Source organism: Rana temporaria, chromosome 12 (assembly GCF_905171775.1).
Source record: "Rana temporaria chromosome 12, aRanTem1.1, whole genome shotgun sequence".
Classification (NCBI taxonomy): Eukaryota; Metazoa; Chordata; class Amphibia; order Anura; family Ranidae; genus Rana; species Rana temporaria.
Genome location: NC_053500.1, coordinates 80654936 through 80681444, shown reverse-complemented (window position 1 = coordinate 80681444; position 26509 = coordinate 80654936). Strand labels below are relative to the sequence as shown.

Below are 26509 nucleotides of genomic sequence, written 5' to 3'. Positions count from 1 at the left end.
ATGGGTTGTCCCGAGTGCATGCCTGCCTGGTAACCTGTGTCCCAACCCTAGTGTTAAAACAAGAGGGGGGGGTATGTGACAGGAAGTCAGGTAAATCTGTGGGTGTTGTCACTGCTGGGACATACGTTTCTGCCTTGTTAGACAATACACCAATCATTATTAGGCGTCGGCTGCCAGAAATAGCCAGGAAGGCTAAGGGCCGTTGGAAGACTCCAGCTGTTCAGAGTGAGGCAATTAAGGACCTCTATAAAGTAGCCCAGAAGATAACCACTAATTGGCTGCATCACTCCTAAGGCTGTGTAAACAGGAGAAGCAATGCCAGACAGTCTCCTGATGAGGTGAGGAGACCATTGACTTTTCTGTGTGATAAAAAGTCCAAAGACTATTGTTTGTGCTGTATGAGCAGCACTGTCTATCCAGCGGTAGGCTGTGTTAGACTTCATAGATAGGTTCCTGTGTGGAAGGTAGACGCCCAGAGTGGCTAGAGTTTATTTTATGTTTTGATTTTGTTTATGCTGTTTGGATACTTGCAATTGTTTTCCAGCAAGAAGGAAAATAAACCAGAAACTTTGTTTTCAACCGTTTTTGATTGCCAGTCTGTATAAGTTCAGTGTGTGGTGAACCCATCCAAGGGGTCACACACCCCGCTACCGAGCTAACCCCTCACAGCAGGCAGACAGCAAGTATAGTCAAAGGCAAGCCAGGTAAGCACACAAACAGATTCAGAGCACTCTGGGAAAGCTGTAGATCAGACAGCAAAGCTTCAGTGTGTCAGCTGAGTTTAAATAGCCCACCTGGCACCAGGGATCGCACGTGCATGCTCGCTCATGTACATAGGCACCCGCAAGTGCGTACCAGCTTGCAAGGAGCTACTGATTCCAGAAAGCCCTTCCTGACAGTGGAACTCAGCCAGATCAAAGCATGTCTCCCACATGCAGACCCCAGGAACATGGCTGACCATTAACAATAGTGAATACATGCACTGATGTTGTATAAGGCATATCAAAAACACATATCAAGATATAAAATATAAAGATAAAAAATAAATTATAAAAAATAAGCATATAGGAGGGAATTATGTAAAGTTTATATAGATAACATACAAGTGGATTATCAAATTCTCAGGTTTTGGTTTAAGGAATAAATTGCAAGATTATGGTTGGTGGTTAGTGTGCTGTCTGGCCATTTATACTTACAACTAGAGGATTCTTGAATGTGACATATTCACATGAGACCATAAGGGTCCTGTTAAGGAATGGGAGGAGTTAAAGAAGGATGGGGTAAAAAGAGGGAGTACAGTATATTCAATTGGGACAAGTTAAAAATGTATATTGTACATTATGGTAGATAGGAGAAGTGTAGGACCCTGTTGCAGGGGTAAGTACTTTTGAGTGCACAAGCAGAAACAGGTATATGTGTGCCCATACCACCACATGGACCCGACTCATCTCAGGACATGTGCACACACTCAAACACACAGCGCCTGCACAATTATGCGCGAGCGCACATATGTACACATACACACGCGTATGTACATACTCCCATAAGCATTGCTGCGGACGCGTGGGGGCACACACACACACGTGCAAGACGTGGGACGAGGGGGTGGGGATAGCCATACAAGATATGTGGTATGTTATAGGGTGTGATGTACTAGGTACAGAGGGGTAAGCACTGGTATATATGAATGGAGAGTTTTGAGGGTGGTGGTTTTGGGTGTGTAGTTGTTTATGGTATTTAGAAGATGGAGTGTATCTCTATGTCCTTGTTCAGGCCTCCCAGACTCATGCTATCCAGGGTATAAATCCAGCAGGTTTCTCTCTCGCAGAGACGCTTGGTGCGCTCTGCACGTAGGAAGCTTTTCGGAATGGATTCGATCACCCAGACTTTTAGCCCTTGGGTGGAACCTTGGTGGAACTGAGTGCAGTGTCTGTGGATTGTCAGGTCTTGATTCTCCCCTATGGATCGTCTGTGTTCTCCAGATCTCTTTTGCAATTTCAGCCTATATACAGTAGTCCACAGGGGCAGATGAGACAATAGATAACAAGCAGACGAGTGGTGAATTTTTTCTGGCCATGTTGGATGAATTTGTAGGTTAAGCATTTTATTTTTCGACATTGGTACATTCCCTTGATAGTTAGGAATGTGAGGGTGGGTTTTCGTAGGGCCTGTGTAGATTTTAGTTTGCTGGAAGCAATTTGGCTTTTTATGTTCCTGGCTTTTCTGTACATAATTTTGGGTACCTGGCTTACAGTGGGTTTCAGGTGGGGGTCTTCCAGTAGTATTCCCCAGTGCTTGCTGAAAATACGCTCCATCCTCTTGTGTTGTGCATAAAATTTGGTTACGAATTATATGGTCTAAGGTGGTGCAAGTTCCTTGTAATTGGAGGGGGTGCTTCTTTGAGGAAATCGGCGTAGGCCTCTTGAATTAGAGCGGGAGAATACTATTTTTGTTTCAGGAGGTCCCCTTGTGCGATGCAGTCTTCCAGGTGGGTGCAGTTGTGTTTCAGTCGGCAGAATTTACTCTTCGGGATATTGGCAATCCACCTTGGATGATAACAGCTCTGGAAGTGTAGATTGGAATTGCCTGCAGTTGGTTTTGTGTAGTTTTTAACATATACCGTATGGCTTGTTCTGTATGGCACAGCTCTAGGTCCAGGAAGGCCAACGTGTTTGGGTCACAGACTGAGGTGAATGATAGACAAAGATCGTTTGCGTTACAATAGGCGTCAAATTCCTCTACCTGAGGTCAGGAGCCATTCCAGATAACGATAATGTCATCTATGTATCTTCCGAAATATATGATGTGTTCTGAATACGGATTGTTGTTCCAGATGAAACATTGTTACCATAGACCCATAGTTAGTTTAACATAGCTGGGGGCAAAATTTCCCCCCATAGCTGTGCCTTGTAGTATTGAATCCTACGGACTAAGGGGGTGATTCACAGAGAGTTAGGCCGGCGTATCAGTAGATACAAAGAAAAAATGTGGCGCCAATAAAAACACAAATGCCCTGTAAGGCAATATCAGACTCAACAATGAGACTTGGACAGTGAGTACATATGAAGAGATCAAAGAGACTCCCCCACAATCAGGTGAGTACCCGGATCAATAAATCGTGAATAATGAGTGTATCAACTCAAACCACATTTCCAATCAACAGGGAAGTGAAATCCACAATGTAAAAAACTGTGCACATGAATGAAAACAAGTAACTGTGATATTCATAAAGTGTCAAAGTAGAAAAGAACAATGGTTGTCATGAACCATGAAGTCCCATTTAGTGCATATAAATAATTTGTATGCATAAAGTTTATACAGTCCCAGGGAACATCAATCTTTGTGGTAAACGGTGTATTATCTCCAGACAAAATCAGCAGTAGAAATAAATAAGTTGTGCCCTTACCGGATGGAGTAGACCCACATCTCACAATACGGTGGGGGGTCTTCAAGGCTTGCGTAGGCCGATTGCCTTACAGGGGTAACTCTCCAGGCACTCCTAAAGCTCTTTTCCGGTAGGCCCTTTCCACTCTGATTGAACCAGGGATCTGGAACTGGTGATAGTGATGATGATATTCCTGGAGGTAGTTGGAGTTCTCAGGGGATCCAGTGTACCAGTATAAATTAAAAAGAAAAGAAAAAACACCTCCTCATCGCATAAAAAATTTATTAAAAAATTTAAAAAAATAAGGATAAGCTCCCAAAAGTCTCAAATAAGGGATTCTCAATAAACCATTATCACACCAAAAAAGATAGCAGCACTGCAAAAGCAATCTTAGCATCAAGGCACACACACTTCAGAGAAGGATAAAAGTAGCTGTGCGCAGTGTAGGATGGATATGATCAGATGCCCGACCGGTTTCGTATCAAAATACTTCTACTGGGGTGCATATCTGAATCATCTTATCCCCCTGCGCTTTAAATACCATCTCTACTTACCCCCATAGGACCAGCACTCATCGTTAATGGCGTGCGTTCCAATTGCTGACATTTCCGGTAGGCGTGCGCTCCAGGCGCCCGGAAATGACATCTATTCAATCCAATGGTTAAAAAACCCCTGTCTTCCCTGTGTATGTTACAAGCGCTCCAGGCGCCCGGAAGTGACATCTCCTGTGTATCAGCCCATCAGCATGATCTCCCCTCAGCTCCCCTCCCTTCCAGGAGGATGAGCCAATCAGCACCAGTCCCAGCATGAGTGAGTCTAGAGAGGCGGAGCGCATCATAGGCCGACGCTAGCCCCGCCCCCTCATGACACAGCTCCATAGTAAGGAGATATGCAGACGTTGCGCCCGTGTATAAACACAACCGCACCTGCAAATTAGTGCGTCGAGGAGGTTCATTGATCTATAATGGATCACAGGGCGATCAGTGGAGATGTAACAGGGAAAATATCAGAGGAAAAGGGAACATAAAGGATGGCTAGAACATAGAGACATGTATGGAGGGCCTCCTGGTGGTGGGAATTGGTAAATGAAATTACCATACCACCTATATTCATGGGCTGCTACATAACACAACTCTCATATGTAGGCGCCATCTAGTGGTCAAAAACGAAAATGATGAAAATAATGACCATTTAAATCGTCCCATATTATTAAGCTATTAATAATCTATGAAAATTAAAAATTACTTTTTGGATTGTAGATGGTGTCCTGGGAGTAAGTAGAAAAATGGAAAGATTCTTCAAAAAACAGAAAAAATATATAGAAAAAATATACAATGACTTATAAAATTCCAATATGTTAATACTGGTCATATAAATCAGGACTGGTTGATGAAGGAGTTGACGTCCCACTCCACATTAAGGCCGTGGGGGACGTAACTCTTCAATTGGTAGATCCAGAAGACCTCAAGCTTTGATACACCCCGAACACTGGGCTCACCTCTCCAGTGAGGAACGAAGTGGTCAATAACCTGAAAGGTCGTCCCCTCAATTCTTTTATTATGCTGTTCAAGAAAGTGCCTGGGTACAGTGTGTTTTGTGCACCCCTTCTTGATTTTGGCTATGTGTTCCCCTACCCTTATGGTGAAACTTCTAATAGTGCGGCCCACATATTGTTTCCCACAATGACAGGTAATAAGATACACCACGTGTTTGGTGGCACATGTGGAAAATATTTTCATGGGGAATACAAAACCGGTTCATCAGTAACCGGTTTTGTATTCCCCATGAAAATATTTTCCACGTGTGCCACCAAACACGTGGTGTATCTTATTACCTGTCATTGTGGGAAACAATATGTGGGCCGCACTATTAGAAGTTTCACCATAAGGGTAGGGGAACACATAGCCAAAATCAAGAAGGGGTGCACAAAACACACTGTACCCAGGCACTTTCTTGAACAGCATAATAAAAGAATTGAGGGGACGACCTTTCAGGTTATTGACCACTTCGTTCCTCACTGGAGAGGTGAGCCCAGTGTTCGGGGTGTATCAAAGCTTGAGGTCTTCTGGATCTACCAATTGAAGAGTTACGTCCCCCACGGCCTTAATGTGGAGTGGGACGTCAACTCCTTCATCAACCAGTCCTGATTTATTTATTTTTTAAACATTCCAAGTTTATTAGTGTTCCAGAAAAGAACAGAGTAGCAAATGCAGCCAACATAACAGTATAGAATGATAATGACAGTTACACACAAAATTTTTATACATCCACAGTTGACAATCAGGACTGTTTCGGTGAACTATAGGGATCATGTTCCTTGATGTGATATGCATTAAAGCTAAACTCAACCAACATTGAAAGTGAATTCGGTCTTCAAATGTTCGAGTACATAACAGTATTTGTAAACTATAGGTTAAGTTTCGACGATACAGAATTAAACAATGTTGTAATGTGAAAGAGACATCCATAACTTTTGGTGTGTATTCCTCACTACCATACCCTGAGGCTGGGCTTAACCATCCTGCTGGGCCTGATAGATAGGGCCGTAGCAGATAGAGGGGGAAAGAGGTAGGGGAGGGGGTCAGTGATGAAAGAGAGAGAGTGGGGTGGGGAAGGGGGGGGAGCAGTGAGGTGAGGAGCATTCACTATCTATATCAGTCAATCTACCACACCAGCACCTAGTCGTGCGACTAGAGGACAACTCTCAGGTGCTCAGCAGTCACCCAAAAGTGTCTCATACGTCTCAGAGAAGCGGAACTCAAACCAGGGGGACCAAGTCTTGTGGAATCTCTCTACACTATCCGAGGCTTGCGCAAGTGTGTTTTCCATTTCATAGACCTCCGATATCTTTCCTAGCCACTGCTTAACCGTGGGCGCCTTCGGGGTCTTCCAAAGAATCGGTATCAGGGCTTTGGCGGCGTTCAGCAAATGTTTCGTCAGCGAATTCTTATACCGCTTCAATGAAAAGGTAGAGATGTGGAGTAGGCAGCACGCAGCGTCCAGTTCCAGACTGGTCTCTGTGATTTGCTTGATTAAATCTTTGACCTGTTGCCAAAATCCAGCCAAGCAAGGGCAGGACCACCAGATGTGTATCAGCGTGCCCACTTCCTCTCCACATCTCCAGCAGGCGCTAGGTGTCTGAGCATACCAGGAGTTCAGCTTAGCTGGTGTAACGTACCAGTCCGTGAGTAGCTTGTAGGACGTTTCCTGCATTTTCGTGCTGATAGAACATTTGTGTGCAAGGATACAAGCATTTCGCCACTGTCTTTCTGAAATGGTCCTCTCTAATGCTTTGGACCATCCCTTTTGAAATCTGTCCTCCGTTGTAGTAGAGGATGTTTGCAACCACTTATATATGACTGACGTCGTTTTTTGCAGGAGATCACCTTTGAGACAGACCTCGTCTAGCTCAGTCATCTGTCTGGTGAAGTGCGGTTTGTTCATCTTGTCACAAGTATAGCTACGTATTTGTAGGTACGTCCAGAACGGTAGGGTAGGCAGGTCGGTGGTTTGTTTAAGTGTCTGGTATTCCAGAAATGTCCCTTCTTTAAAACAGTCTCCAGCCTTGAGTTGTGTTTTAGGAGTTGGACGGCTAAGCGTCCGCGCACCCATTCCTGGCTGGAAGTCTGGGTTGTCTGAGAGTGGTGTGAGCGGGCCCTTTGTTGATGAAATGGGGGAACATTTAGTCCCCATGTCAAACACCTTCAGGGTGTTAGCTATAAGGGGTTGGTGGAGCAGCAAGCGCGATTTTCTTACTCCAGGGTTAACCAGTCCTGATTTATATGACCAGTATTAACATATTGGAATTTTATAAGTCATTGTATATTTTTTCTATATATTTTTTCTGTTTTTTGAAGAATCTTTCCATTTTTCTACTTACTCCCAGGACACCATCTACAATCCAAAAAGTAATTTTTAATTTTCATAGATTATTAATAGCTTAATAATATGGGACGATTTAAATGGTCATTATTTTCATCATTTTCGTTTTTGACCACTAGATGGCGCCTACATATGAGAGTTGTGTTATGTAGCAGCCCATGAATATAGGTGGTATGGTAATTTCATTTACCAATTCCCACCACCAGGAGGCCCTCCATACATGTCTCTATGTTCTAGCCATCCTTTATGTTCCCTTTTCCTCTGATATTTTCCCTGTTACATCTCCACTGATCGCCCTGTGATCCATTATAGATCAATGAACCTCCTCGACGCACTAATTTGCAGGTGCGGTTGTGTTTATACACGGGCGCAACGTCTGCATATCTCCTTACTATGGAGCTGTGTCATGAGGGGGCGGGGCTAGCGTTGGCCTATGATGCGCTCCGCCTCTCTAGACTCACTCATGCTGGGACTGGTGCTGATTGGCTCATCCTCCTGGAAGGGAGGGGAGCTGAGAGGAGATCATGCTGATGGGCTGATACACAGGAGATGTCACTTCCGGGCGCCTGGAGCGCTTGTAACATACACAGGGAAGACAGGGGTTTTTTAACCATTGGATTGAATAGATGTCATTTCCGGGCGCCTGGAGCGCACGCCTACCGAAAAAGTCAGCAATTGGAACGCACGCCATTAACGATGAGTGCTGGTCCTATGGGGGTAAGTAGAGATGGTATTTAAAGCGCAGGGGGATAAGATGATTCAGATATGCACCCCAGTAGAAGTATTTTGATACGAAACCGGTCGGGCATCTGATCATATCCATCCTACACTGCGCACAGCTACTTTTATCCTTCTCTGAAGTGTGTGTGCCTTGATGCTAAGATTGCTTTTGCAGTGCTGCTTTCTTTTTTGGTGTGATAATGGTTTATTGAGAATCCCTTATTTGAGACTTTTGGGAGATTATCCTTATTTTTTTAAATTTTTTAATACATTTTTTATGCGATGAGGAGGTGTTTTTTCTTTTCTTTTTAATTTATACTGGTACACTGGATCCCCTGAGAACTCCAACTACCTCCAGGAATATCATCATCACTATCACCAGTTCCAGATCCCTGGTTCAATCAGAGTGGAAAGGGCCTACCGGAAAAGAGCTTTAGGAGTGCCTGGAGAGTTACCCCTGTAAGGCAATCGGCCTATGCAAGCCTTGAAGACCCCCCACCGTATGGTGAGATGTGGGTCTACTCCATCCGGTAAGGGCACAACTTATTTATTTCTACTGCTGATTTTGTCTGGAGATAATACACCGTTTACCACAAAGATTGATGTTCCCTGGGACTGTATAAACTTTATGCATACAAATTATTTATATGCACTAAATGGGACTTCATGGTTCATGACTACCATTGTTCTTTTCTACTTTGACACTTTATGAATATCACAGTTACTTGTTTTCATTCATGTGCACAGTTTTTTTTTTTTTTTAAATTTTCCTTTTTTTTTTATTTTGTTTCTTTTCCAAGAAAACAAAAAGCAAGAAAGTGATACAGGAAACATAAGAAGAGGACTGAGCATAGTCCTATACATCAACATATATATGAGAATTATATTTATTCTCTCTCTTCAACTCTATTTACTATTCATAGTATCTGTATCACTACTAGTTTCAATCCATTCCTCTATGATAGACCAAATACTTTCTACTTCTAAACTAATTTTCAGACTACCCGAGTATTCCATCTCCCACTAAGTATCCATTTATTCTTTATCTAAAGTACTAATTCCCTCCTTAGTCCCGCAGCACTTCCTTCCTCATTTTATCCCCCCTTTCCCTCCCCCCTCATCCCTACCTCTAGACCCCCTTCTTCCCCCATTCCCCTCCTCCAGTGCACAGTTTTTTACATTGTGGATTTCACTTCCCTGTTGATTGGAAATGTGGTTTGAGTTGATACACTCATTATTCACGATTTATTGATCCGGGTACTCACCTGATTGTGGGGGAGTCTCTTTGATCTCTTCATATGTACTCACTGTCCAAGTCTCATTGTTGAGTCTGATATTGCCTTACAGGGCATTTGTGTTTTTATTGGCGCCACATTTTTTCTTTATATTTTGTCTTACAGTTTTTCCATGTTGTGTCGGCAGCCTTACACACTATTTTTTACCAACACATTGTAATATAGCGCACTATTATATATATATTTTTTTACTGTATCAGTAGATACGCCGACCTAACTCGGAATGTACGCCGACGCAAATTTAAGCGTATTCTGGAAACCAGATACGCTTAAATTAGGCTCAGATACGAGCGGCGTAAGTGTCTTACACCGTCGTATCCTAAAGTGTAATTTTTAGGCTGACCGCTAGGTGGCACTTCCATTGCGGTCGGCCTAGAATATGTAAATGAGTAGATACACCGATTCTCGAACGTACGCTTGCCCGACGCAGTAAAGATACGCCGTTTACGTAACGCACTTTCAGGCCTAAAGTTATTCCATCAAATAGCTGGAATAGTAATGTTAAGTATGGCCGTCGTTCCCGAGTCGAAATTTTTAAATTTTACGTTGTTTGCGTAAGTCGTCCGTGAATAGGGATTTACGTAATTTACGTCCACGTCGAAACCAATAGGCGTACTTTGCCGCATTGCACACTGGGATATGTACACGGACGGCGCATGCGCCGTTCGTAAAATACGTCAATCAAGTCAGGTCACCCCCCATTAACATAAAACACGCCCCCTCAGCCGAATTTGAATTAGGCGCCATTACGTCTGTCCGATTTACGCTACGCCGCCGTAACTTAGCAGGCAAGTACTTTGTGAATCATGTACTTGCCTCGCTAACTTACGCTAAACATGATACACTACGCCGCCGCAAAGTTAAGGCGCTCTACTTGAATCTAGCTATAAGACTGGGATGACATTAAAGTTTATGTGCGTGTAAAGGCAGGCTTTCCAATACTTTTGGTAATAAAGTAAATACTTGAATATGATGTTCTTTTTGGAGAGAATCCAGTATTTTTTTACTTTGGAATAACCTACTATATTGACATGGAACAAGTTTTATATTGAAAACCTATTCCCCATTTCAGTCGTTTTTATTAAAAAAATACTTTTTAAATTTAAGAATCTGAACATGTTCTCATTCTTCTATTTTCTCTGGTGGACCCCGAGTGGCTTGGGGGTTACATAGAGGAGATATATTGATTTACTGAATAAGGCTGTCTTCTCGGGCTATAGCACTAGCTGTGCTCTTTGTGTTTTACAGCTGTCCAGCGCATCGTACAGTCTCACATGCAGGCCCTCGGTTCTCTTGCTGACAGTGATGATGATGATGATGATGATGATGATGATGATGATGATGATGAAGAGGTAAATGATGACACTAAAACTGGAACAGAAGAAACGTCTACAGAGCCCTCAAGCACTGAACCGGAGGAGTGCCTGGACTATAGCGTGAAAGGTGAAAAAGGTAAAAGGTTGATCATCATAAACATGATTTCACCTTCAAACCTCATAGAGCCTTGGGGAAAAATTGGGGAAAAATTTGAGCTGTTAATGGTTTTCTCAGTAGACTATTATAACTAACTGCCTTTGTCCTTATGGGCAGGAAAATACTGTATGTACATAATTATTTTTCCCAGCATTGGCCTCATGTAGCCTAGTAACTGCTTTCACTGTCTCTTGGAGCTAGAAGCTTTAAGGACAAGTCAGAGGCGTTGCTAGGGGGGTGCGGGGGGTGCGGCCCGCACCGGGTGACACCCACTAGAGGGGTGACACCATCCCGATTTAAAAAAAAAAAAAACATTTTTTTTTTTTTTAGCTGACATGTGGGGGGGCGGCCCCCCTCGCAACTGCAGCGATGAGCGCCGCGTAATCAGAGCACCGAGCGCCGCGGTACAAGAGGAGGGGGGTTGCGGGGTGACACCGCAGCACCATCCATCCCCTCCTCTCACAGCCACGGGCTGTTAGCGGTGCTCGGCAGTCGGTACACAGGCACAGCCCCCTCCTCTCTATTTGTGTGTACAGAGGGGGATTTCACTAAGGGGGGTTTGCACTGGGGGGTTGCACCGAGGGGATTTGAACTGAGGGGGGGGATTTGCACTGAGGGGGGTTGCACTAGGGGGGGGTGTCTGCACTGAAGGGGGTCTGTGTAACATGCAGGGGTCCAGAGGTGCAGGTGGCTGTGTAATGTAAAAGGGGTGCAGTGATGCAGGGTGCTGTGTAATGTAAAGGGGTCCAGTGGTGCAGGGGGCTGTGTAATGTAAAAGGGTCCAGAGGTGCAGGGGGCTATGAGATGTAAAGGGGGCCAGTGATGCAGGGTGCTGTGTAATGTAAAGGGGTGCAGAGGATGTGTAGTGTAAAAGGGTCCAGAGGTGCAGGGGGCTATGTGATGTAAAGGTGTGCAGAGTGCTGTGTAATGTAAAGGGGTCCAGAGGTGCAGGGTGCTGTGTAATGTAAAGGGGTCCAGAGGTGCAGGGTGCTGTGTAATGTAAAGGGGTCCAGAGGTGCAGGGTGCTGTGTAATGTAAAGGGGTCCAGAGGTGCAGGGTGCTGTGTAATGTAAAGGGGTCCAGAGGTGCAGGGTGCTGTGTAATGTAAAGGGGTCCAGAGGTGCAGGGTGCTGTGTAATGTAAAGGGGTCCAGAGGTGCAGGGGGCTATGTGATGTAAAGTGGTGCAGGGTGCTGTGTAATGTAAAGGGGCCCATAGGTGCAGGGTGCTGTGTAATGTAAAAGGGTCCAGAGGTGAAGGGGGCTGTGAGATGTAAAGGGGTCCAGTGATGCAGGGTGCTGTGTAATTTTAAAGGCGTCCAGTGATGCAGGGTACTGTGTAATTTTAAAGGGGTCCAGTGATGCAGGGGGCTGTGTAATGTAAAGAGGTCCAGAGGTGCAGGGTGCTGTGTAATGTAAAGGGGTCCAGTGATGCAGGGTGCTGTGTAATGTAAAGGGGTCCCGAGGTGCAGGGGGCTATGTGATGTAAAGGGGTCCAGTGATGCAGGGTGCTGTGTAATGTAAAGGGGTCCCGAGGTGCAGGGGGCTATGTGATGTAAAGGGGTCCAGTGGTGCAGGGGGCTGTGTAATGTAAAAGGGTCCAGGGGGCTATGAGATGTAAAGGGGTCCAGTGATGCAGGGTGCTGTGTAATGTAAAGGGGTGCAGTGATGCAGGGAACTGTGTAATTTTAAAGGGGTCCAGTGATGCCTATAGGCTCCTGAGATGTGAATTCCGGTTCTGGAGAGAAAGAGGTGGGGGGAGGGGACAAAGAAAAATGGAGAGAAAGAAGAAGGGATAGAACGAACAAGAAAGATGGATAGGGAGAGAGAGAAAAGGGGAAGAAAGGAGAACAGAGAGCAAACAGTAGGGTTAAAAATATTTGAAAAATGTTATTGGGGGGGGGGGGGTGACACCATATTTTACCGCACCAGGTGACACCAACCCTAGTGACGCCACTGGGACAAGCTTACTTTTCCCCAAAAATTATAAATGCATATTTTTTTGCAGGTTAAAAAATATGCATTTATTATTTTTTTGTTAGGGACCTATAAAGTATTGGACCCATGATAAGCAGATCGTGGGTGTAATGCCACAGTCCTGCAGACTGGCTGTGTAGCTGTTACATTTGGAACATTTTACACCCTGAATATGGATGTACAGTAACATGTAACCTTTGTAAGATTGAAGTGATCAGACTCAAGCAATAGGTGCGTTTTCAGTGAGTGTGCCAGTCCAAAATTTTATTTTTTAAGGGCATGGTAGCCCACTTTTATTTAACCACTTAAGGACCTTGCCTGTTTTTCAGACTCAGTGTTTACAAATTTAAAAGTTTTTTTTTGCTAGAAAATTACTTAGAACTCCCAAACATTATATATTTTTTTTCTAACAACCTAGAATAAAATGGCAGTCATTACAATACTTTTTGTCACACTGTATTTGCGCAGCGGTCTTACAAGCGCACTTTTTTGGAAAAGAAATTCACTTTTTTTTTTATTTAAAAAATAAGACAACAGTAAAGTTAGCCCAATTTTTTTATATTGTGAAAGATAATGTTACGCCGAGTAAAATGATACCCAACATGTCACGCTTCAAAATTGCGCCCGCTCGTGGAATGGCATCTAACTTTAAAAAATCTCCATAGGCGACGTTTAAAAAATTCTATAGGTTGCATATTATGAGTTACAGAGGAGGTCTAGGGCTAGAATTATTGCTCTTGCTTTAACGATCGCGGCGATTCCTCACTTGTGCGGTTTGAACACCGTTTTCATATGCGGGCTCTACTCACGTATGCATTCCCTTCTGCACTCGAGCTCGTCGTGGCAGGGCGCTTTAAATTTTTTTGGGGGGTTTTCTTATTTATTTTATTATTTTTACACTGTTTTAAAAAAAATAGTACTATTTGTCTGGCTCTGATGGGGACTATTTGGCGCCATAGGCAAGACCAGCTCCAAAAAAAAAGAACTTCTGTACCTCTAAAATATAATATCTGTACGGTATAGAAAGGGCGCAAAATAGTCTAGCACAGGCCATGTCTATACCCACCTGTGATGTTTGTTGCCCCCTCATTAAACTGTCATACACAGCGAGCATAGTTGCAACATTTAAAATGTATTTTTATTTTTTAGAGGAGTGGGTGACAGCAGAGGGACTGGGTGACAGCAGGAGACTGGGCATCAGCAGAGGCCTGGGTGACTGCAGGGCAGAGGCCTGGGTGACTGCAGGGCAGAGGCCTGGGTGACTACAGGGGGACTGGGCGACAGCAGGGGGACTGGGCGACAGCAGGGGGACTGGGCGACAGCAGGGGGACTGGGCGACAGCAGGGGGACTGGGCGACAACAGGGGACTGGGTGACAACAGGGGACTGGGTGACAACAGGGGACTGGGCGACAACAGGGGACTGGGCGACAGCAGAGGACTTGATGACAGCAGAGGAGTTGACGACATAGGGCTGGGCGACAGCAGGGGACTGGGCGGTAGCAGGGGACTAGGTGACAGCAGGGGACTGGGCGACAGCAGGGGACTGGGCGACAGCAGGGGACTGGGCGACAGAGGGCTGGGTGACAGCAGGGGACTGGGCGAAAGCAGGGGACTGGGCGAAAGCAGGGGACTGGGTGACAGCAGAGGACTTGGCGACAGCAGAAGGCTGGGTGACAGCAGAGGGCTGGGTGACAGCAGAGGGCTGGGTAACAGCAGAGGGCTGGGTGACAGCAGGGGACTGGGTGACAGCAGAGGGCTGGGTGACAGAGGGCTAGGTGACAGAGGGCTGGGTGACAGAGGGCTAGGTGACAGAGGGCTAGGTGACAGAGGGCTAGGTGACAGAGAGCTGGGTGACAGAGAGCTGGGTGACAGAGGGCTTGGTGACAGAGGGCTTGGTGACAGAGGGCTAGGTGACAGAGGGCTGGGTGACAGCAGGCAGAGAACTGGGAGAAATTGGGTTGAAAACTTACATTTAGGACAGTGCTACAGGAAAACCAGATACCATCTTGATCTTTGTCAGCTAACAGAACTTTTTTACTTCTATGTAAAAGTCTAAAGATAGAAGTAATGAAGTTGACAAAGATCAAGATGGTATCTGGTTTTCCTGTAGCACTGTCCTGGGTGTAAGAAATCGAGCAGAGCAGTTTTCAACCCAAATTTCTCTTAGTCCAGTGGCTGCATAGAAAAAAAACAGCATTTTTAGAGGCTTTTTTTACCTCCATGTTCCTCTTTCCAGAAGGACTGTGCGATCATCCCTGAGGCCGGCCGCTCCGGCCCCCAGTGACAGGGTCACCCCTTGCCTGCCCTCACGAGTCCTGACCATTGACAATAAAGGAGGCAGGCCAGCTCCTCAGCACCAATCAAAGCCCTGAGCCGCCGAACAGCTCTGCAGCTGGGGGAGCCGGGGGAGGGATCTGTCAGTGTACTGCATCATGCGATAGTTCCCTCTCTGCATCCCAGCGCAATCCCCGGCCGGCAGCATACATTCTCTCTCCACCTACATCTACACCGTACACACACTCCCGCAGGTAGCGGCGCGCCTGCCCTGGATAGGGCCCTAGGTGAACGTGGGGCCCCTGGGTTGTGCCTGCTCAGAAAGACGGCCCTAAATGCAGCCTTACTGTCCATGAATGCAGCCTTACTGTCCATGAATGCAGCCCATGAATGCAGCCTTACTGTCCATTAATGCAGCCTTACTGTGCATGAATGCAGCCCATGAATGCAGCCTTACTGTGCATGAATGCAGCCCATGAATGCAGCCTTACTGTGCATGAATGCAGCTCATGAATGCAGCCTTACTGTGCATTATTGCAGCCCATGAATGCAGCCTTAAGCCCTGTACACACGATCGGATATCTGATGGAATCTAATACAGTGGATTTTTTCGTCGGCTATCCGGTGAAGCTGACTTTCATCAGTCTTACCTACACACCATCGGTCAAAAATCCGACTGTGTCCAATGCGGTGACGTAAAACACTACGACGTGCTGAGAAAAATGAAGTTCAATGCTTCCGAGCATGCGTCGACTTGATTCTGAGCATGCGTGGATTTTCAATCGAACGGACTTCCACACGGACGATCGTTTTTTTCTATCGGTTTATTATCCATAGGAAAATTTTAAAACATGTTCTATTTTTTTTCAAACAAACCGATGGGGCCCACACACGATCGGTTTGTCCAATGAAAACAGTCCATCGGTCTGTTTTCATCAGACAAACCGATCGTGTGTACAGGGCTTTACTGTCCATGAATGCAGCCCATGAATGCAGCCTTATGCCGCGTACACACCATCGTTTTCTGCGATGGAAAAAAACGTCATTTTCAAAAACGTCAATTTAATTGACCGTGTGTGGGCAAAAACGTCGTTTTATGTCTTCTAAAAAACGACAGAAAAAAATTGAAGCATGCTTCAATTTTATGTGTCGTTTTTGGCCGACGTCGTTTTCTGTGTTCTAAACATTGACCGTGTGTACGTAAAAACGTCGATTTAAGCCCGCGCATGCTCAGAAGCAAGTTAGGAGACGGCAGCGCTCATTCATGTAAAACGACTGTTCAGAATGGAATCAGCACATTCGTTAAGGTGTTTTTCAGCTTATAGACAAGAAAATAAACCGCATCTTTAACCCCTGCTTTTAACTGCTACCCAGAAATGGACGTTTGTTGCGGCTGATCTTGTTGCATAGTTATGACAAGCTTTTAATTAGTTTCTTTCTTGTTTGATAATGTTTATGTTTGTGTTCTGTTATTTAGTTGTATCTTCCATCTTAAACATTTTAAATATATATATTGGTCCACCTTTTATTTTTTTTAAAAAATTTTCTCACCAATTTGATTAGTAATCTCTATTATTTTTTTATTTAGGAGTGTGTGAAGTGTATGCAACAACCTAATTTTTTAGTTTACTCACCCACAAGCATGTTTTTTTACCTTGTTAATGTTTTCATTATTTTTTTTGTCATGGGTCTGCCCACTCAATACTGATCTCTCAAATCTACAATAAAGAAACATGTTTAAATTTGGCTGAAAATTAAATTTTTATTTTAGTCTTCATAAAAATTTAGAAAAAAAAAAAGTGGCAAACCAAAAACACAACATAATAAAAACAAAGATGCCAGGGTAGGCAGCACTTTAGAGCATGCTTGTTTTTTTCTGAAAACAAGGGTCCCCGAAGCCACAAATACAGCCTGTGAGTCCACATAAAAATTCCATCAGGGGCACCGTATTATTTCTTCGCCCTTTTCTTCCCAGCAGCCTTCCCTGCAGTCTTCCCTGCAGCCTTCCCGGAAGCCCGAGTCCTTGGGGGCTGGGTTCCTGGAGGAGATGAGGTGGCAGGAGCCATAGCAGCCTCATGAGGTGGAGAAGCAGGAGCAGGAGCAGGTGCAGGAGCAGGAGCAGGAGCAGGAGCAGGAGCAGGAGCAGGAGCAGGAGGAGCAGCAAGGACAGGAGGAGCAATCCGCACAATGTGGGTGTCGTCATCGAGCTGCCCCAGGGATGCCATGGTTATGGCTTCGAACATGAGGAGTTCGCAGCGCACACGCTGGCTCTGCTCCAGATTGTACAGCTTGGCTGCAATGAGCGCTGCGAACCCCTCAACTTCACTGGGTGGCTCTCGGATGGCTGCAGTAGCTTGGCGAAGCAGGCCCTGGGTCTCCTCCTCCATCTGTCGCATACTCCTGAGCCGTTTATTGGGATTGCGGAATGGAGGGATCCGGGAGATGGTATCCCGCCGGCGTGCCTCCTGGGTCCCACTGGGGCCTGCCACCTCCTGGCTCCCAGTGGGCTCTGCCACCTCCTGCCTTGCAGTTGGCCCTGGCTCCTCCTGGCTCCCTGTGGGCCCTGTCTCTTCCTGGCTCACTGTGGGCCCTGGCTGTTCCTGGCTCCCTGTGTGCCCTGGCTGTTCCTGGCTTGGGTCTGCCTGTGTATGAAAAAAAGGAACATATGTTATTTGTGTTTGTCATTAATCACACACATTTTTACAATCATGAGTGATGCAAATTGAATGTCAATATATATTACACACAGGGTCGCCATCCTTAATTATGTGGCCCCTTAAACACCTTCAGACATGGTCCCCCTGGAATTATGTGGGTTGTTGCATGCCTAATTTAGTAAATAAGTGGCCTTTTACCCAAAAATTAGGTTAATCAATTTAGTGTCAACTAGATAGTACTCAAAAAGGGTGTCTTCCATCTGGGACCCCTTGCAGGTGTATTGCGTTACTCCCCCCCTACTGGCCTATCTGAAAATGCCACCCACTCCTTCATCAACATTATTAATTTGCCCATTTTGACCCCATCATGTTTTCCCACTACTGACTATTGATCCTATCCCTAAACTTTACAAGATTCACATAGAATTTAGAACAATAGTAACATACATTTACCATTATTACTATACTTGTCATATACTAACTAAATTCAAACAAAAAACACATACCATTCTCCACGGCTCACAATTGGGGTCCTCCAGGAACTCTTCCTCTTCCTCCGAGCTTGTCTGCTCTTGTCTGCAGGGAAGACTGGAGGATTGGCTGCTGGGAAGCTGGGAGCTACCTCTTGGGGGAAGGGTAGACAGGGATGGCCTGGTCTCTATGTGGTCGTCCAGGAACTGCAGCTGACTGTAGTACCACAGGGTTGGTTTGTAGATGGAGTCAGCTGCAGCCCCAGACCTCATTGAGGCCAGGACTTGGACCCGTTGGGCCCTGTAGGTGCCCCTGATGGAATTGATTTTATTTTTCACAGTGGCTGTTGTGGCGTTGGGGACCCTTGTTTTCACAAAAACAAGCATGCTCTGTCTAGCTTTCTCCCTGGCATCTTTGTTTTTATTTAGTGTGCTTTTGGTTTGCCACAGAACTGGATGTTCCTTCCATTTTTGGATGAAGTCTGTCAGGAAGTCCGCATCCTTGAAGGCATCCATTCTTTCTGCACATGAAACAGAAGCCAAAACATAATGTAATTAAAGGCACTAGCTTACTTCCCCTAACTAGCCCACAAACTCATTCCCTATTCACTATAATAAAGTCGGAATTAAAAACTTACGTCTCGTCGTTATTAGGAAAGATCGGGAATTACGACTTCTTCCACAGACTATGCAGGCCGTTTCCAAACACGTCCCATCCCTTTTACACTACGCACGCGTGACGCTCCGCACGACACCCCGCCCCTGACGTTCGGTATCGTCCTTTCCACGCCCCTTCTCTGTCGTTTGGTGAGGGAGAAAAGATGGACAACATGGAGGTGTATTCCAGCTCAAGCCAGGAGGCAGGCCAGGCCCAACCACGCCGCAGATTCCGCTGCAGAGCCTCCAACATGTCATTTAATGAAATGGTGGAGATGGTCACCATATTGAGGAGGGAGGACTATGATGCCAAGCATGGCCCCTACATGCATCCCAATAAAGTAAAAGCACAAATTATGGAGAAGGTCATCCGTAGGCTCCAGCGGAAGTTTGGTAAAACCAGGAGCAGAGAGCACCTGCGCAAAAGGTGGTCGGATTTGAAAAAAAGGGAACCCCACCAACTTTACCGAATTAATAAGGTGATTCGAAGAAGAAGTAAGTTTTTTCCATGTGTATTTAATTATTTTTGTGTGTTCTTTGTGCCCTTTTTTTTTTGTGCCAGGTTGACCATAAAATGAATATTATGAATGTGGACGCATGATGCAGTCGTCGTAGTCGTCGTTCATTCGGTGACTTTCAATAATCCAAGACCATATTAACGAGAAATGGCATCATGCCTAGTTGGCATGTGCAAAGGGGAGTTGAAGCACTGTATCTGATCAAAAATCGTAAATTGAGGAATTGTGGGCGAATGAACGACGACTCCTATGACCAATTAGTCGACACAAATATGAAAGTTGTGACATTTTTGGGGCTTAAAAAAAAGGTGTATTCAATTCTGGACTAGATGGAAATGTGTTTCAGCTTATTTTAGAAGAAACGTAAATACCTTGAGATTCACAAAAAGGAGCGTTTGCTACTCCTTTTTTTATTGAACATGTGTACTCAGTAGCACAATTGTTTGTCACAATCACAACCTATGTTGGGTCACACACAGGGGTGAGCAGATCCAGGGGAGACTTGTTTAGCTTACATATCTAAACGTAAAAATTGTGTTAACTGATTTGAGATTACTTTGTGAATGGATTAAATATTGGTCTATTTTATTGATAATTGTTTAAAAATCAACAATAGTGACCTTTTGTTTATCATTTTTTAATTTTTGGGTGTCATTTCAGGCCGCTCTTAATGGTTGAACCTCATGTTTTCCCTTTCTTCAATCTTGTAGGGCACAATGAAGCACAAAGGCAGGAGGCACAAGCCAATCAAGCCACACCCCCGAGGGATGTAGAGGAAGAGGAACCTGCCTCAACATCCGGTAAAGTAACATCTACCACATTTTCTGTGAATATAGATATAGGCATACAATCTTTTAACACATGTTTTGGTTCCACATTTCAGGAGGAAATCGGGCTGGTCAGGGACTGGACACGTATAGTGCCCAGCTCCTCATCGGCGAGGTTCTCACCTGCAGGGCCCAAGTTGAGGACATACGTCTGGCCTGCCGTGAAATACGCCACAAAGCCAAGACGCTGGAACGGCAGCTAAAAAATTTTATTAATGTTTTGGGGAGGGTTTAATTTTTGGTGTATTTTCTTTTTTCCTTGAATTTAAAAAAAAAAAAAAAAAAAAAAAAAATATATTTTCTAATAATCAAAAAAAAACAAAAAAAAAAAAAAAAAAATTATATTTTGTAATAATCAAAAAAGACCAAAAAAATTAAGAAAATATATTATATTTTTAAATCATCAAAAAAGACCAAAAAAAAAAAAAAAAATTTTATATTTTGAAATAATCAAAAAAGACGAAAAAAAAAAAAAAAATGATTTGTTGTACTAATCAAAACTAAAAAAGTAACAAATAAATAACATTTTGGACTCCAAACAATTTGTGTGTAGTTATTGGTATCAATGCAGACTCATTAAATTAATCAGGCATATTTGTAGAGTTATTAAGATTTAACACTCATGGGAATTTATTACATCCCAAACACATGGCTGGATGAGAACCTACGAAAAAGAAACATTACCCCCCAAAACTTACAAATAACTAAAATCAAACAAATAAACACTGTTTCATCAAACAAAAAGTAAATTTATTTTTTTAAACAAGATCAGGCATTGCAATGGCCCCCCTCCCCATAAAATAGTCCACATAGGATTGACGCACTGCACGTGCGGTTTGGGGGGCCAAGCCTCTATGGCTAGCCTGATGTCCCGGCTCCGGAGCCACAAGATCAGCCTCATCAGGCAATACCGTCAGGTACGTTTGAGAATTTCTTTTCAAAAAATTGTGCAAAATGCAACAAGATAGTATAATATAATTCCACTTGTATTCCGCCATGTTTATTGCTGTTAAAAACAATCTGAATCGGCTGGCCATGATTCCAAAGGCATTCTCTACCACACGTCTTGCCCTGGCCAGCCGATAATTAAAAACCCTCCTCTCATGGGTGAGGGTGCGTACGGGAAATGGCCTCATGAGGTGGGGACCCAAACCAAAAGCCTCATCTGCTACAAACACGAAGGGCAGACCCTCTTCGTTCTCCTCCGCAGGTGGCAATCCTAGGTCCTCCAACCGAAGCCGTTGTGCGAACTCCGTCTCCGCAAAGACACCGCCGTCCGACATCCGGCCATTTTTCCCAACATCCACGTACAAAAACTCGTAATTTGCTGAGACCACCGCCATCAAAACAACACTGTGGAATCCCTTATAATTGAAGAAATGGGATCCACTATGGGGTGGGGGCACAATGCGGATGTGCTTGCCATCAATGGCTCCTCCACAGTTCGGAAAGTTCCAACGCTGGGAGAAGTCCGCTGCCACAGTCTGCCATTCCTGTGGCGTGGTGGGGAACTGGATAGAAAGAAAAAATAAAAAACATTAGAACAAAGATTTTAAACAGAATATAGCTAAAATTACAAGGGATCCCACCAACAATTCAACAAAAAAGGTTAGTATTAAAAAAAAAAATGTGAACAATTAAGCATATTAATCACCCCCCTCTGATGTTTAAAAAATATATTTAGGGGGAGTGGGGCTCAAGATGAGATGAGAAACAACCCCCCAAAAAATATCTAAATAAGAAAAATAATTATTAGTATGTATTTCAAAAATCTAGGGGGGGGGGTTTGGACAATGGAGGCCACAAATAAACGGGGATATAGGGACACACAAAATGCAGCACTACAATGGAGGCCACAAATAAACGGGGATATAGGGACACACAAAATGCAGCACTACAATGGAGGCCACAAATAAACGGGAAGATAGGGACACACAAAATGCAGCACTACAATGGAGGCCACAAATAAACGGGGATATAGGGACACACAAAATGCAGCACTACAATGGAGGCCACAAATAAACGGGAAGATAGGGACACACAAAATGCAGCACTACAATGGAGGCCACAAATAAACGGGAAGATAGGGACTATGCTAGGTGGGTTTGCCCACAACATAGAATGATGGACAGGTTGGCTAAATTAAATAAACATGTAGGGCTTTACTAATTGTGTAGAACAGCATACATAGAGACAAAGTGAGCATTCTGAGCATATTAGAAAATTATTACTTTTTTTTTTTTTTTTTTGGGAATTAGTTTGACCATTGAAAGAACACCACTTACCTTAACATAGTCCTCCTGAAGAACCTGAATGATGGCCGAACAGGTCTCAGGGATTATGAGGCCCAGAGCCTGGGGGGAGATGCCCGTCGAGAACTTCAAGTCCTGCAGACTTCTCCCTGTTGCAAGGTAGCGCAACGTAGCAACTAGCCTCTGCTCAGCAGTGATGGCTTCCCGCATAACGGTGTCCTGCCTGGTGATATATGGCGACACCAAAGCCAAAAGCTGCTGAAATACGGGGTCAGACATCCTAAGAAAATTCCTGAAATCATCAGGGTTATTTTCTCGGATCTCCCGCAGCAGAGGCATATGAGAGAACTGGTCCCTGCGTAGCAACCAGTTCTTGGTCCACAACCTCCTCCTCACCCTGTTCATGGACCGTCGCTGGGATGCAGCACACATCCTAACAACAAGCACAGCACGATCTCGGCGACGAGTTCGTACCCGCAACATGGCTAGAAAACGGTCGTCAAATCAGATCAGACTAAAAATTACGCCCTGAAGTAAAGAATGGCCTTTGAAGAACGACCTGCTAAACAGCACCGTGCACACCAAACGTAATGCCTAAACAAATACGTCCTTAGTACAAGCACTGTATCACAGATCCGACAACAAATAGACAAACTGTACGACAGAAAACGAAATTTAAAGCACAGTCACTGAAAATCACGAATCGTATCTCACCAAACTTTTACTAACACGCAGCAACACGATATCAGCAAAAGAGGCCGTCTTCCGCATGGAAACGACCCTTTATAGTGACGTAGTGCGTGATTGACGGAACTGCGCTGTGCTAGAGCGTTGTGAAAAAGCGATGGTGTGTATGCTACGTCGTTGTTCAAATTGAAGTTTGAAAAATGACGTTTTTTTAAAGCACATAAAGCGTCGCTTTTTTCCATCGCAGAAAACGATGGTGTGTACGCGGCATTACTGTGCATGAATGCAGCATTACTGTCCATGAATGTAGCCTTACTGTGCATGAATGTATCCCATGAATGCAGCCTTATGCCGCATACAGACGGTCGTTTTTGACGTTTTAAATCATGAAATAAAACGACGTTTTTGAAACATCATTTTCAAAAACGATGTTGCCTACACACCATCGTTTTTTCACAATGCTCTAGCAAAGCGAGGTTAAGTTTCACCACTTTTTTCCATTGAAGCTCACTTCATAACTAACTTCTGGGCATGCGCGGGTTTAAAAACGTTGTTTTATACGTCGTTTTTTGCTACACACGGTCAATTTCTGTGAAACAAAAACGACGTTTTGAAAAACGACACAAAAAATTCGAGCATGTTCGAATTTTTTTTTGGGCGTTTTTTTGAAGACATAAAACGACGTTTTGCCCACACACGATCATTTTAAATGACGTTTTTTAAAACGTAGTTTTTTTTCATCACAAAAAACGACCGTCTGTACGCGGCATTACTGTGCATGAATGCAGCCTTACTGTGCATGAATGCAGTCCTACTGTGCATGAATGCAGTCCATGAATGCAGCCTTACTGTGCATGAATGAATCCCATGAATGCAGCCCTACTGTGTGTGAATGCAGCCCAGGAATGCAGCCTTACTGTCCATGAATGCAGCCTTACTGTCCATGAATGCATCCCATGAATGCAGCCTTACTGTGCATGAATGCAGCCTTACTGTCCATGAATGCAGCCTTACTGTCCATGAATGTAGGCCATGAATGCAGCCTTACTGTGCATGAATGCAGCCTTACTGTCCATTAATGCAGCCTTACTGTCCGTGAATGCAGCCCATGAATGCAGCCTTACTGTCCATGAATGCAGCCTTACTGTCCGTGAATGCAGCCCATGAATGCAGCCTTACTGTCCATGAAAGCGGCCTTACTGTCGATGAATGCAGGCCATGAATGCAGCCTTACTGTGCATGAATTCAGCCTTACTGTCCATGAATGCAGCCTTACTGTCCATGAATGCAGCCCATGAATGCAGCCTTACTGTGCATGAATGCAGCCTTACTGTCCATGAATGCAGCCTTACTGTCCATGAATGCAGGCCATGAATGCAGCCTTACTGTGCATGAATGCAGCCTTACTGTCCATTAATGCAGCCCATGAATGCAGCCTTACTGTCCATGAATGCAGCCTTACTGTGCATGAATGCAGCCCATGAATGCAGCCTTACTGTAAATGAATGCAGCCCATAAATGCAGCCCTACTGTGCATGAATGTAGCCTTACTGTGCATGAATGCATCCTATGAATGCAGCCTTACTGTCCATGAATGCAGCCTTACTGTCCGTAAATGCAGTCCATGAATGCAGCCTTACTGTACATGAATGCAGCCTTACTGTGCATGATTGCAGCCCATGAATACAGCCTTACTGTGCATGATTGCAGCCCATGAATGCAGCCTTACTGTGCATGAATGCAGCCCATGAGTGCAGCCTTACTGTGCATGAATGCAGCCCACAAATGCAGCCTTACTGTGAATGAATGCAGCCTTACTGTGAATTAATGCAGTCTTACTGTCCATGAATGCAGCCCATGAATGCAGCCTTACTGTCCATGAATGCAGCCTTACTGTGAATGAATGCAGTCTTACTGTCCATGAATGCAGCCCATGAATGCAGCCTTACTGTCCATGAATGCAGCCTTACTGTGAATGAATGCAGTCATAGGCCCGGATTCACGCCGTCGTAACTCTGAGTGTGAGGCGTCGCATCTCTGCGCCTGATTCATAGAATCAGATACGCCTCACTGTTGCCTAGATATGAGCGGCGTAAGTCTCTTACACCGTCGTATCTTGGGGTGCATGTTTACGCTGGCCGCTAGGGGCGCTTCCGTATATTTCCACGTCAAATATGCAAATGAGCTAGATACGCCGATTCACAAACGTACGTGCGCCCGGCGTATCAAGATACGTCGTTTACGTAAGGCGTCGGACCGGCGTAAAGTTACCCCTCATAAAGCAGGGGTAAGTCATGTTAGGTATGGACGTCGAAAACGTACGAACAGCGTCGTATTTTACGTTGTTTGCGAAAGTCATCCGTGAATGGGGCTGGGCGTAGGTTACGTTCACGTCGACTAAGCATTGAGCGGGCGTAATTTACTTTGAAAATTTTACGTGATACTGAGCATGCGCGCGCATGCGCCGTTCGTAAAGCGCGTCATTTACGTAGGGTCACCAATCATTTACATCCAACACGCCCCCTACCGGCCTAGTTTGAATTAGGCGGGCTTACGCCGACCCATTTACACTACGCCGCCGTATCTTAGAGCGCAAGTCCTTTCTGAATACGGGACCTGCCGCTCTAAGTTATGGCGGCGTAGTGTATCTGAGATACGCTACGCCCACCTAAAGATAGGCGCTTCTTTGAGAATCTGGGCAATACTGTCCATGAATGCAGCCTTACTGTCCATAAATGCAGCCAATGAATGCAGCCTTACTGTCCATGAATGCAGCCCATGAATGCAGCCTTACTGTCCATGAATGCAGCCCACGAATGAAGTGTTAGCATACAAGGTTTTTATTTAATGAGCAACAACAACTATATGTCATTGCTGTGTGCCTACTACATTGTATGATCACTAGATGGCAGTGTTACGTTTGTGAGTTCATGTTTTGTCTATGCCTTATAAGTAATAAAAGAGTTCCTGCTCCTGACGCAGTTTTTTCACAGAGAAACAACAGACTGTCTGCCTGGACTTTGTTTAGCCCCAAAAGATTATATCTAACAGGTTATGGGCCCAGGACATGTTACAGAAGCCCAGGATATAATACAGATTACCCCTGGATATAGCCAGATACAGTGAGCTAGAGCAATTGAGTGCAGGAGACAGCAACAGAAAGACAAACAGCAGAAATGGCTGCTGCCATCCCCTCAGCAAAGTTCTCCATTGCAAATCTGACGAATCAGAACTACCAATCTTGGAAATTCAAGATGAAAATGCTGCTTATAAGAGAAGGTACATGGAAATGTATAAATGAACCAAGACCTGCACAGCCCACAGAGGAGTGGTTAGACAGAGATCAGAAGGCGCAGAGCACAATCTCCCTGTGCATAGATGATGATCAAATCATACATATATGTAACTGTCAGACTGCTAAAGACATGTGGGAAGA

The 26509-nt window shown here is 44.7% G+C and overlaps 1 protein-coding gene across 1 annotated transcript in view; it reads left to right on the top strand.

Moving 5' to 3' along the window:
• The window catches only part of PPP1R1B (protein phosphatase 1 regulatory inhibitor subunit 1B), a 555578-nt gene that overhangs the window by 477873 nt on the left and 51196 nt on the right, over nt 1-26509 (top strand). The window contains exon 5 of the mRNA XM_040331403.1: nt 10531-10734. Coding sequence (XP_040187337.1) covers nt 10531-10734 — 204 coding nt within the window. The remainder of the gene's footprint in view (nt 1-10530; nt 10735-26509) is intronic.